The 14065-nt window shown below is 41.4% G+C and overlaps 1 protein-coding gene across 6 annotated transcripts in view; it reads right to left on the bottom strand.

The window, feature by feature from the left end:
- The window catches only part of TDRD9 (tudor domain containing 9), a 124104-nt gene that overhangs the window by 30477 nt on the left and 79562 nt on the right, over positions 1 to 14065 (bottom strand). For all 6 annotated transcript variants that reach the window (XM_510193.9, XM_016926799.4, XM_016926801.4 and 3 more), the window contains 4 exons: positions 13614 to 13667; positions 7240 to 7356; positions 5993 to 6100; positions 3929 to 4029 (listed from right to left, as the gene is read on the bottom strand). In XM_510193.9, coding sequence (XP_510193.3) covers positions 3929 to 4029; positions 5993 to 6100; positions 7240 to 7356; positions 13614 to 13667 — 380 coding nt within the window. The remainder of the gene's footprint in view (positions 1 to 3928; positions 4030 to 5992; positions 6101 to 7239; positions 7357 to 13613; positions 13668 to 14065) is intronic.

The raw sequence follows: 14065 nt of genomic DNA, 5'->3' as shown, positions 1-14065 counted from the left end.
CTGTTTAAAAACTGCATATTCATTTCTCTCAAGATTAGACAGAAATTCTGTCACATCTCTCCTCAAAATGCCAGTAACTCTTCAATCTATAATTAATCAATAACATGTATTAATTTCTCCAATGGAAAATTATTAATTGAAGAGAAATAAAAGTTATAATGACATGTCATTAAACCAAAACCTAGTATCATCCTTGTATAATATAATGCAGAATAACACTAAAGTCACATGGAATTTGGGGCAAAGAAATCTTACTTCATAATTACTTTCATAATTGCAAAAGAATTTTCATGATTATAACAGAATGTCTTTCTTTACTATCATAAAATAAAACAGATACAGAAAACCACACAAATGTATATAGCTCAGTGATCTTTGTAATTCCCCTTCAAAAAAAACCATTAAATTTATTTTTATTCATTTATTTATTTATTTATTTGAGATGGAGTCTCGCTCTGTCGCCAGTGCAGGGGTGTCATCTTGGCTCACTGCAACCTCCGCTTCCCAGATTCAAGAGATTCTCCTGCTTCAGCCTCCCAAGTAGCTGGGACTGCAGGCGTGTGCCACCACGTCCAGCTAATTTTTGTATTTTTAGTAGAGACAGGGTTTCACCATGTTGGCCAGGATGGTCTCAATCTCCTTACCTCATGATCTGCCCATCTCAGCCTCCCAAAGTGCTGAGATTACAGGCCTGAGCCACAGCGCCTGGGCCAAAACCATTGATTGCCAAGTGATATAAATTGATTGCCAAGTGATATAAATTGATTGCCAAGTGATATGGTTTAGATCTGTGTCCCTGCCCAAATCTCATGTCGAATTGTAATCCCCAATATTGGAGGAGGGGCCTGGTGGGAGGTGACCGGATTGTGAGCGCGATTTCCCCCTTGCTGTTCTTGTGAGTTCTCACGAGATCTGGTTGTTTACAAGCACCTCCCCTTTGCTCTCTTCCTTTCGCTCCAGCCATGTAAGAAATGCCAGCTTCCCTTTGCCTTTCACCATGATTGTAAGTTTCCTGAGGCCTCCCCAGAAGCAGCAGCCTATACAGCCTGCAGAACCATGAGCCAATTAAACCTCTTTTCTTTATAAATTACCCAGTTTCAGGTATTTCTTTATAGCACTGAGAGAACAGAATAAAACACCAAGTAATATTGATAAATGCCCTCTCTTGCCCCAGCCCATATTTCGGTGTCCCATTCCAGCCCCGCTCTGGGGCATGAGCAGCAGGCATGGAGCAAAAGGTGCCTGCTGGATGTGCCAGGCAGAAGGAAGACAGCATCAAGTTTACCTTGCTATGCATGCACGTTCTAATGCCCCTGGGTCCCCACATCATCACAGAGCCACAAAAACAGACCTGGGCCCCTTCCTCTACTATAAAAATCGTCCTGTAATGAGCTCTCTCCTGGAAATGTACACCTTGAGCAGTTTGGAAAGACGCCCAGCAGGGGAGGTGTGTGGAGCAGGTACATGAATCAACCCTGACCCGCTCCGCCTCCTCCACTCTCCTTCACGCCCCATCCTCTTCACTCATAAATGCACGCATTTTCCTTCCACCCACTGCCGGATTCATGCCCTTCTGCTTTATCTCCCTTCTTTAGAGTCTCTCCTAAGACTCCGTAGAAGTAATTTTAAACTCCAGACCTCAGCGTCTTCTCCTCAAAGCTGTATCCTCCCCAGCATCCAGGCTGGAAAGCCGGATGCTCTTGGGCTCCTCTCTCTTCTTTGCCCTCCACATGCAATCACCAGCCAAATCCAAGACATCCTCCTTCCCGTCTGTCGGCTCCTTTTCATGTCCAACACCACCATACTGGCTCCACATCTCAGTGCCTCTGCTTTGGACTACGGCAAAGACTCCAGGCCGGCTTCTTCTCCTCTTACCTTGACCTTCCGCTTATCCCTGAGTAAGTTCCATAAAACACAGTTCCGGACAGAACACTCAAAGGTCTCCAAGTGCCCACCTAGTCATGTTCACACTCATCGGTCTGCCAGAAGACTGTCTCAAAGTCAGCACCTGACCTCCACAAAACAGACTCCATCTGACACAGAGCAGCTCTGCCCAAACGGCTACCAGCTATGTGTGCACAGTCTCAGCTTTCCTGTGTCAAGATCAGCTAATGACTGCCTCCTGCTGGAAAACCACCTGACCCTACTGCACCACCTCTGCACTGGCCACTGCACCAGCCCGAGGCCTCACAACCCTCCGACGTCTACCCGAGGAAGTCTCAAATTAATGTTACTGCTCTAATATTGGGCCTCAGATAGAATGTCTTCTTCTGACCTTCTGGGCCTCTCCCATGACATCTCACAGCAGGCAAATGTCTGTGAAACTAATTTGACTCTCCACTCCTACCACGAAGTTGAAAGCTTCTTATGGGAGAACATGATATGCCCAGGTACCACCTGTGCCCATCTGCCCATGCGCCCTTGGCACCTCACAGAGTCTACACGAAGTCACCCCTGCTCTATGCCAAAAGAAATACACTTCTTATTCTTTGAATCACTATAACTTCCTTTGCCTTTAAATACTTGAATCCCAAGAACTGGTACTGGTACAGAAAGAATACTGTTACTTCCCCCCAAAAATTGGTATGACATTTGTATTATGACTTGAGAGCTGGAAATATGAGGAATGCAAAAGATATAAACACCTATAAAAAAGGTCCCAGGCAATGGGAGGCGGAGGTTGCAGTGAGCCAAGATTGTGCCACTGCACTCCAGCCTGATGACAGAGCAAGACCGTCTCAAAAATAAATAAATAAAAATAATAAAACAAAAAAAAGTCCCAGGCAAGAAGAACAGGAAACAAACACAGAACCCAATCCAGTTGTAAAGATGAGTGAACAAAGATGCTGCAATCTTATGGGAGCCAAGACTTCTGACCACTCAAATCAGTCAAAGGAGCATCCATGCAGAACTGGAAGCTCACCCAGGTAAGCGGACGCACACTATTCAGGAATGAGTTTAGCTGTGTGATTCCAGCTTTAAGTAAGTTACTTTATATATGTGACTAAGAATCTTACTATAATTTACATCAGAATATTTAAGAAAAGTTCAGACACTACAAGTTTAATTAATTCTCTAAGAGTTGTTCAAAGCACTTAGGAAGGTTTTGCTTGTTAGGGAGTTGTGTGTTTGCCTCATGAGGCATTTACAGGCCTACAAAGAAAATCAATATATTAATCATAGAAATGGAACTTAAAATACTGGACTGAATTACCCCAAATTGAAAATGGCTTAATGTTCAACTTGAGTGAACTGGACATTAAAGAAAAAGTGTTTGTTCTTATTTACAAAGCTTTGTCAAGTTAAATAAAAATTTATACAACATTCACAGAACACTGGAAAAAATTTCTAACTTTAAAAATTAAAAATCCTACTTTAGGCTTTTTGGTACATAAACATTTCCTGTTAGAAATAAAAACTCAGTGATGCTCCAAAACACACATTTGTTCCTTACATGCAGTAAGTAGAGCCAAATTGAGTTTTTACAATGTTTGCCTTCCAAAAATATTCAAAACATATCTGCTTTAGACAACTATAAGCAGATACACTCTATTTGGGATCATCTTCATGGCCCACAAAATAACTCTTACTAACGACTCACTGAGAAAATCTCGGACCAGTGCGTGAAAGTGAAGATCACTTTAAGAGAATCCGCCTTAGCATCACACTGAGTTACTGAGCCTTCTTGGAGTGACCATGCTTGACCACTAACCAGCAGCTTAGTTCCTTTAGGAGGTCACTTAGCAGAAAGAGAAGACAAATTGCTTCTGACCATAAGATAAACCAAAGCTAAATTCTGAAAGCCAATTGCAGCAGCCCATAGGAGGACCCATTTCCATGGGCACTCCGTTTTAACAATCAGCGTCTGGAAACATTTGAATCATTACGCCTCCTTCATAATTGCAGTTGATTACAAAAATATACTTACTTTGCACCATCAAATACAATGGATTTGACTTGACCACACTGTCTAAAGAGAGACTGTAGTTGTTTATAGTAAAGAAATCCATACGGAGGAATGTGCTTCAACTGTAAAATATAATACAAAATCAGAGCAGATTACTAGAGCTAACAAAATAGTTTCAACATTCACAAGCTCAAAGCTGCTGCACACTGTTTTAGTTTCTAAAAACATAGTTTACTATCTTTAACCATAATATATAAACTCTACAGATCAGTGCATTTAAAGACTTTTAAATTCTAACTAAGTTCTATAATAAATATGTTAAATAAAGGCTAATTCTACCCCTGTTAAAATGGTGTAAGTCTAATACAGCAAAATTAAGATTTGTTTACTTCTGTTTTCCCTTAAAATAATCAAGCTTACTAAATACTTCTTTTCAAAACATATTTCTACATAAGGAATAATGGGAATGTAAACTTTAAAGGAAAATGTCTAACTAATGAGAGAAATATGTATTTCCTCATCACCACAGTGGAAAGACCAAATAGCACATGATCAAATTGGCAGTGACTTTTAATGTATAAACTCTCAAGGTACCATGCTGGGTTTCTGCAAAGCACTCCATACTTTCTTCTGGACCAGGACAACTCCTGTGCCAGCCCAGCTCTGCACGGGGCTCCGTGACAGAAGGCATGTAAGTGAAGGCATGGGCTGGGGCTCAGATCCAGTTAGATCTTGTCTCCTCACTCCCTGAATCCGCGTGTCTCCTTAGGCAAGTTACAGAGTTACCCTGAGACCCAACTGCCACATCATGAAATAAGAATGACATGAGAAATCCCCAACTCAAAGGGTGGAGTGAGGCTCAGAGAAGAATGAAAAGTACCTAACACACAGCCTCTCAAGTGCTAAGTAAAGCCAGCTATTATTGAGCTTTTATGATGTACACACTAGGTAATTTTGGGCCCCCAGACTAGGCTCTCTGTGGTCGAGGGATGCAGGCATAGCTACTAGACGTCTGAGGAAGAGACCTATAGAACCCTTCCTCTTGCGCACAGCTGAGGGAAGAAAACCACGAAGGGGCAGAGGGGTGAGAGAGGAAGCCAAGCAAAGAGCTTAGTCAAACCTGATGGCCAGCAGGAGCAGAGGTGCCAATCAAATGATCCTCAGTAGCTATAAAAAACTAATGACTTCCTTTTAAAGTCCCTTCCACAGGTATCAAGTGTATCTCAGCTGCCTCTCTCATCTCCAGAGCACCAGCTCCTTTTGGTGCTCATCAAAGACCTCTAGTTGTAATCTCAAGTCATCTGCGCCCTTTCCTTATGAGCTATTTATTTCTTCAGGATTAACAGTGGTGGTGTAACAATAACCAGGATAAAATCTGGCAATGACTGAGCCCTTATGATATGACACAAGTGCTTCTCACCCCCGCTTATCAGATACAGGCACATACTGGAACCAAGTGATCCAAAACAGTCCAGTCTCAGCTTTCTTCCAGTGTGAGTCTCCCTGCTGCTGGGCTTTAAACAACTGGGTTGCAAACGCTGATTCAACGGTCAGGGCCTGTGGCTGATCATTAGAAATGCCCAAAGTACACACTACTTGAATGCTGATTTCTAGGGCATACTTTCTAGCTCAGATCTCGCAGAGCCCTCAGATCTGAATTTCAACGAATATAAATAAAATAAGCACTCTCCAGGTAGTTCTGTTGGGCATCCAGGTTGGGGGATCACTGGCTTAAGCCACAGCACTCAGCTGCCAACCAATAACATTTTATTTTGTATGAAATGAAGTTGTGAATTAAGAAAATGTTCTTAAACTTGTAAGTGCCTTAAATCCTTCAAAATAGCACATGATCAAATCAGCATTGACCTTGAACGTATAAACTCTCAAGGCTTCCTTATAAGGCCAGGTCTGTAAAAGGAGGCAAGAGACTGAGGGACAAGTAGATGTACCTGAAAAGGCCAAGCAAGCCTAATATTCACTCCAGGGGAAAATTCACTTAGGACTCACAAAAATAGAAACAATTAGAGAACAAAAACGTTCTGCCTCACCACACCCCAGAGAGGATGGCCTGCCCCCAGCACCTACCACGACAGTTGTCTTGGGGTCCTTGCCAGCCAGCTCCCTCACCGCCATCTCCTCATCCGGCTGTCCAAAAGTAAAGTAATTTGGATAGAAAGCACCTGCCAATACAACCTGAAAAAGAAATTTATTTTCATGAAGTAACAGCATTATTTTATCAGTTATTCTCACCAATATACTAATCTCAACCCAGCATGATATGACATCCATAAATGTAAAAGATGGTTATCGTTTGTATGGAAAACTAGAACTTTCACCAACCAAGCAGAAAGTCACAATTCTGGTAATTTCATCTAACAGAAACACTGAAAAAGAAACACTTTTTTCACCTAACAGAAACATCTTTCTTCAAAAGAGCTTGAGTACTTCTCAGAATGAGGCTTGGGAAACAGTGGCAAGTTGAACAAGGACATAAACCATCCTACACACAAAGCCCCAGGGTCGGCCAACTTTCTCCACTTCTCCCCACACACATCTATGTGCAAGGTACTCTCAGATGTTCAGATAAAACTCCAATTGGAGCACTCAGACTTAGGGCAGCAGGCTGGCGTCCACTATTCACCTCTAAAATGCACTCTGCAAAGAGTCCCTTCTTCAATAAAAACATACCAGTTTGAAACACACCCACCAAAGACTCCCCCAGCCTTAGAGCAATTTTACATCCAGGAAAACACTCGCACATTTCCAGCACACCCAGTTTATAGGCATCTACCTCAAACCTGATTCTGTATGCATCAGCCAACCCTTCTAGGAAACCCTACAGCAGAGGCAGTCTCCACTGGCCAGGACACACTTCTCGCTCGCTACATTCCAGCTAACTACTAGTAATTTGAATCCATGGCCTCCAAAGTTAAAATAATATTTTCAGTGTAGGGGAATAGCTATATACACTGAACGATATAAAGAGCACTTCACTTTCTTAAAAGCTAAAACAAAAGGATCTCTCCTGAAGCAGTGATAACACAGGTACTCTACAGAAACACTCCCCTGGAAATTAGAAATGGGTCTGAATCCATTAAATATTAATAAATAAACAATAAATACTCTCTAGGTGAATCATCAACTCAACAAATAATGCAAACTATGAAAGAAGAATGTTTCCTGGTTCCCAAACACAGTATGAACACTATGGACCTAAAATCTCCTTTGAGGTTTGGTTTGTATCAGAAAGCAGGAATAAGCAGTTTCTTGACCACAAGACCTTGTAAGCAGAAATAATCAGGAAAAAAAATATCCAGGAAACTTCAGCACACCTGTAGGATGAATCGCTGCTTATATATATACTCTTGGTCCATGACAGGTCGCCGAGAATCAACATGCATGTTGAACTGTGAGATTCTAGTCTTCAATTCTTCATATAATTCAGCCACCTAAGAAAAATACATTGAAATCTGATGTCTCAAAGGTACGTATGTTATCAGAGCAGTGAAAACACTAGAAAATAAGTGCACAACAGGTAAAGTATAAACACAGCTACAGAATGAAACACTGCAGCTAATTAAGAATCATCTTTTGGCTGTGCGCGGTGACTCACACCTCTAATCCCAGCACTTTGGGAGGCCAAGGTTGGGAGATCACTTGAACTCAGGAGTTTGAAACCAGCCCGGGCAACATGGCGAAACCCAGTCTCTACAAAAAAAATACAAAGTTAGCTGGGCGTGGTGGCGCACACCTGTAGTCCCAGCTACTTGGGAGGCTGAGATGGGAGGATCACCTGAGACTGGAGGGCAGCGGTTGCAGTGAGCCAAGATTGTGTCACTGTACTACAGCCTGGGTGGCAGAGTAAGATTCTGTCTCCAAAAAAAAAAAAGAAATAATCTCTTAAAAATTTTTATTATTATTCTCTTTTTTTTTTTTTTTTTTGAGACAGTCTCGCTCTGTCATCCAGGCTGGAGTGCAGTGGCGTGATCACAGCTTGGTTCACTGCAAGCTCTGCCTCCCAGGTTGACGCCATTCTCCTGCTTCAGCTTCCCGAGTAGCTGGGACTACAGGCACCCACCACCACGCCCAGCTAATTTTTTGTATTTCTAGTAGAGACAGGGTTTCACCGTGTTAGCCAGGATGGTCTCAATCTCCTGACCTCATGATCCGCCTGCCTCGGCCCCCCAAGGTGCTGGGATGACAGGCGTGAGCCACCATGCCTGGCCTAAAATTTATTTTTAGAGGCAAGATCTTGCTATATTGCCCAGGCTAGACAGTGCAGTGGCTATTCACAGACACAATCCCACACTGATCAACACAGGAGTTTTGACCTGCTCCAACTTGGGCTGGTTCACCCCTCCTTAGGCAACACAGTGGTCCCTGGCTCCCAAGAGATTACCACATCAGTGTTGAGTTTAATGCAACACCCAATCAGCATGGCGCACTACAGCCCAGGACTCCTATGCTCAAGTGATCCTCCAGCCTCAGCCTCCCAAACAACTGGCAATACAGGCGTGTGCCACCATGCCTGGCAAGAATCATCTTCTTAGAAATTAATTAATAAGTAATGTTAAAGATGAACAATATAACACTTAGAGAAAATACCAGAATACAAAATCATATATGCTCCCTGATCTGTTTATAAACACACACCCCTGAGATGGGAACCAATGCAAACGCATAACTGTGCCCACCCAGAGGTCAGAATAGCAGAGAGCCATGACCACAGCCTTGCTTTAGATCCTTGAAACACGTCCCAGCCTCTGCCATGAACATGTACGACTTTTGTGATTAAAAACAAAGTAAGTGATCTATGGCCAAATAGTCCCTCCAAACAGGAAAATAAAATCAATATCCAGTTGTAATAAAAACTGTTTCACACAAAATGTCAAACTTTAATGTACACATGTGAAAATACACAACTCCAAATACCTATGAACTGATCATAAATTAAGTCACCACAAAATTATCTCAATTACAAAAAGAATACAGTCACAAGTGTGAACATAACTGGGGGGAATAACAACTAAAAAGAATTGAAAGGACAGAAAAACTCAGCAGCCACTATCTCTGTGGAGGGAGGAAAAGCCTGGGACATGGGAAGCAAGGGAGAGCACACTCAGATGCTCGCCTCTGTACCCCTGAGGGATGGAACTGTTTCATGTGACTGTAATCACATGTAAGTGAACTAATTAAAAACCAAGACTATGCCACTCTCTATACTAAAATGCAATAAAATCAGAAATGAACAACAAAAAAAAGATATTTAAAAACATTTCAGGGCTGGGCACGGTGGTTCAGACCTCTCAGAGCTTTGGGAGGCTGAGGCAGGAGGATTGCTTAAGCACAGGAGTTTGAGGCTGCAGTGAGCTATGGTCATGCCACTGCATTCCAGTCTGGGAGACAAAGACCCTGTCTCTAAAAAATAAAAATAAACTCTTTAGTCAGAGAGGAAACCAACACTAAAAGAAATTATAGACAGGAATGTCAAAAATCAATGGGATGTGGTGGCTAAAGCTATTCATAATAAAATTCATAGCTTTAAATGCTTTTAATTAGAAAGACTGAAAATATTATTATTAATAATAAATACTAATTTCAGAAAGACTGAAGTAAACTAAAAGTCACAGGAGAACTAAATTAATGGAAAAAAAACAAAAAGCAATAATTTAGAATCCCCCACCTACTCCTTCCCTCCCAAAAAACATACACAAGAAAACTGACAAATGAAACTAAGAGTAAGCTCTCTGAAAATGCAATAACACAAAGGAAGCATCTTGCAGACTCTGCGGTAAAGGAGTAATCCAGCAGGCCTGGCTGTCCAGACCATGCACATTCCAGAGAAAGGCTTGGCCCTGGCCCAGCTCCTGAAAGGTCATTGCCAAGCCTCCAGGGACTCTTACCCTCCTGGATAAGAGTATGCATGCTGACCTGGGGCCTTGGGCCACACAAAAGAGTTCACGCTAGAATGTGATTGACGGTGGGGCCTTGGGCCATGAGGGTAACAGTTTCCTCTGGAGGGACTGAAGACTGAGTAACTAAAGTCAGTCACATGGGTACTCTAGGCCTACATAACCAGTGCTCAATAAAAACCCAGGACACCAAGGCTCAGGTGAGCTTCCTGGTTGCAATACTTCATGCCTGTCATCGCACACTGTTGCTGAGAGAATTAATCACTGTCCATAAGACTCTACTGGGAAAGGACACCTGGTAGCCTGCACCTGGTCTCTCCAGGGCTCCTCCCATGCACTTTTTTTTTTAACCTTTGCTGATTTTAATCCATATCCTTTGGCTAAAATAAATCATAAGCATAAGCATAACAGCTTTTCTACTTCTGTGAGTCCTTCTAGCCAATCAGTGAACCTGAGGATGGTCTTGGGGACTCCCTGAATATACAAATATAATCAAGAAACAATGAGAGTACACAAATACACAATAATAAGAACAAGAAAGGTGTTACCAGTTGACATGAATTTGAAATTAAGAAAATTACGAGTAACTATACATCAATAAACTTCATGATCTGGATTAAATGGGTACCTGAATGAAAAAACATAACTCATCAAAAATGACTCCAGAAGAATTAGAATCCAGAATGGATCAGTAACTACCAGGGATATTGAAATTTTTTTTAAAATTGATCCCTCAAAAAGGCACTAATCCCAAAGGTGTTTTTGAATGTGTTCTATCAAATATGTAAGAAATACACTTCTAGTTATTAAACTGTTGATTAAAATGGTTCCTGGGCACAGAAAGATGTTCATCCTACCAGGGTGGTATCAATAACAACATCTCATAGTATTGTGCATGCATGTGCACACACATGCACACACACACGTAAACCAGAGGCCAATTTCACTTATAAATATAGAGGCAAAAATTCTAGAGAAAATATTGGCAATCAGAACCGAGCAATGTTTTGGGAGAAAACATTACAAACAAGCAGAGTTTATTCTGAGAACACGTGGCTGGGTCAACAGTGGGAAATCCGTCATGTATTCATGTATAAGTCATGCACCACATAGCAGTGTCTCAGTTGACCATGGACACGTATAGAACTGTGGACCCATAAGACCGTCACAGAGCTAGAAAATTCCTGTTGCCTGGTCACGTCATAGCTGTTGTAGGGCAACACGTTTACTCACGTGTCTGCGGTGATGCTGGTGTAAACAAACCTACTGTGCTGCCAATCACATGAAAGTCTAGCACATACAACACATACAGTACATTTCAGTTCACCCCTGAACAACATGGCGTTGAACAGCGAGGGCCCACTTATACGCAGGTTTTCTCAACCAAATGTGGATCAAAAATACAGTATTCAAGGGATCCAAGCCCGAGTATATGGAAGGCCGACTATTCACATGGGTGCCACAGGGCCAACTGTAAGACATGAGTATTCGTGAATTTTGGTATACAGGGGTCCTGAAACCAACCCTCCTGTGAATACCAAGGGACGACTGTACTTGATAATGATAATAAATAACTATGTTACTGGCTTATGGATTTATCATACTATACCATCATTATTTCAGAGTATATACTCCTATTTTTTTTTAATTAACTTCACATGTCTTGAAAGAAGCAGCAAAAAAAAAAAAAGGAAACAAACAAAGTTAATTGTAAAACAGTCTCAGGCAGGTATGCTTCAGGAGGTATCCAGGAGAAGGCACTATTATACTGTAAGAGATGATAGCTCCATGTGTTACTGCCCCTGATGACCTTCCAGTGGACAAGATGTGGAGGCGGAAGACAGTGATATTGATGATCCTGACTCTGTGTACGCCTAGGCTAATGTGTATGTGTGTCTTAGTTTTTAACAAAAAAGTTTAACAAATAAAAATTATTTTTTAAAATAGATAAAACCAGTCTGGGCTACAAAGTGACACCCTGTCTCTACAAAAAAATAAAAGAATAAAAAATATTAGGCCAGGCACAGTGGCTCACACCTGTAATCCCAACACTTTGGGAGGCCAAGGCAGGCAGATCACAAGGTCAGGAGTTCAAGACCAGCCTGGCCAACATGGTGAAACCCTGTCTCTACTAAAAATACAAAAAAGTAGCCAAGCGTGGTGACGCACACCTGTAATCCCAGCTACTCGGGAGGCTGAAGCAGGAGAATTGTTTGAACCTGGGAGGCAGAGGTTACAGTGAGCCGAGACTGTGCCATTGCACTCCACCCTGGGTGACAGGGCAAGACTCCATCTCAAAAAAAAAAAAGAAAGAAAGAAAGAAAAAACAAATTAGGAGTGGTGACATATGCCTGTAGTTCCAGCTACTGCAGAGGCTGAGGCAGGAGAACTGCTTGAGCCCAGGAAGTCAAGGCTTCTATGAGCTGTGATCATGCCATTGCACTCCAGCCTGGGCAACAGAGTGAGATCCTAGCTCAAAAACCAAATAAATAACGAAATAGATAAAAACTTATAGAATAAGGATATAAAGAAAGAAAATATTTTTGCATAGCTGTACAATGTTTGTGTTTTAAGCTAAGTGTTAATATAAGAGCCAAAAAATTTTTTTAATTAAAAAGTTTATCAAGTTAAAAAAAGTTATATTAAGCTACAATTAATTTTTTTAAAAATTTTATGAACTTAGTGTAGCCCAAGTCTGCAGTGTTTATAGTCTACAGTCATGTGCAGTGGTGTCCTGGGCCTTCACATTCCCTCACCACTCACTCACTGACTCACCCAGAGCCACTTCCAGTCCTGCAAGCTGCATTCACCATAAGCTCCCTATATTGGTATGCCATTTTTATCTTTTATACCAGTGATCCCTAATCTTTTTAGCACCAGCGACCAGTTTCATGAAAGACAATTTTCCCACAGGCCGGAGTAGGTGGGGATGGTTTCAGGATGAAACTGCTCCACCTGAGATCTGGTATTAGTTATATTCTCAAAAGGAGACTATGGCCCAGGTGTTGGGAAACCCTGTTTTATAACCATATTTTTACTGCACCTTTTCTATGTTTAGTTATGTTTAGGTACAGAAATACTTACCATTTTGTTGTAATTGCCTACAGTGTTCAATACAGTCACATGCTGTACAGGTTTGCAGCCTAGAAGCCATAGGCTACACTATACAGCCTAGGCGTGTAGTGGGCCATACCATCTAGGTCTGTGTAAGTATGTTCTATGCTGTTTGCACGAGGATAAAACCATGTAATTACTCATTTCTCAGAATGTATTCCTGTCATTAAGCAATGTAAGATTGTATTAGTGGGTAAAAAATTAAAATACCATATGTTTATCTTTTTCTTTTTCAAGACAGGCTCTCGCTCTGTCACCCAGGCTAGAATATATTGGTGCGATCACGGCTCACTGAAGCCTCTGCCTCCCAGGCTCATGCAAACCTCTCACCTCAGCTTTCCCAGAAGCTGGGACTACAGGTGTGAGCCACGACACCCAATCTGTTTATCCTGACATATACTGAAAAGACATACAACAAGATGACACAACCATTCCTCATTGAAGTATACATAGGGGAAATACACTCCTTAACTGGAAAAGGAGTATTTATTAGAAACCCAAGTAGTTCTACTGAAAGGTGAAAACACAAGAGACGCTCCTACTAAAGCTGGAAACAGGCAGGAAATACACTTCTTGGAATACTCATTACTACCCACGTACTTAATAAATATTTTGTCATTTAATAAATATTTCATAAGTCAACTTTATTTGCATCCATTTGGTCAAAAAACTTAACTTACCTCTCTAATTCTCTTGATTTGAATGTAATTTAACCGTCCCCAATTAAGTTCATCCTTTAAATATATAAAAGCAGAATACTCAATATTAAGGTAATAAATTAGAGCTGAATTTAGCTACTTTAATACATATTTCATCCAAAAATTTAATGATGAATGTAAATTACTGAGCTACTCAAGTTGACCGTGGCACTCCCTCTCCAGGTACATCCAATTTTACATTGAAGCCAGAGAGCATAATACGCAACCATAAACACAATACAGAAACTCAGATGAGTTCACCTGTCTCAAAAATTAAAGGTAGACATAACTTGATTATCTTGAAAAAAGATGTCTGACAAATTACATACCAACAAGAAAAATAATACAGCTGAGCCTTTAAAAGACTTTAAGCCAGGCGTGGTGGTTCACGCCTGTAATCCCAGCACTTTGGGAGGCCGAGGCGGGCAGATCAC

Source organism: Pan troglodytes, chromosome 15, assembly GCF_028858775.2.
Source record: "Pan troglodytes isolate AG18354 chromosome 15, NHGRI_mPanTro3-v2.0_pri, whole genome shotgun sequence".
Taxonomy (NCBI): domain Eukaryota; kingdom Metazoa; phylum Chordata; class Mammalia; order Primates; family Hominidae; genus Pan; species Pan troglodytes.
Note: the sequence above shows the minus strand (reverse complement) of the source record. Positions and strands in the feature narration are given on the sequence as shown.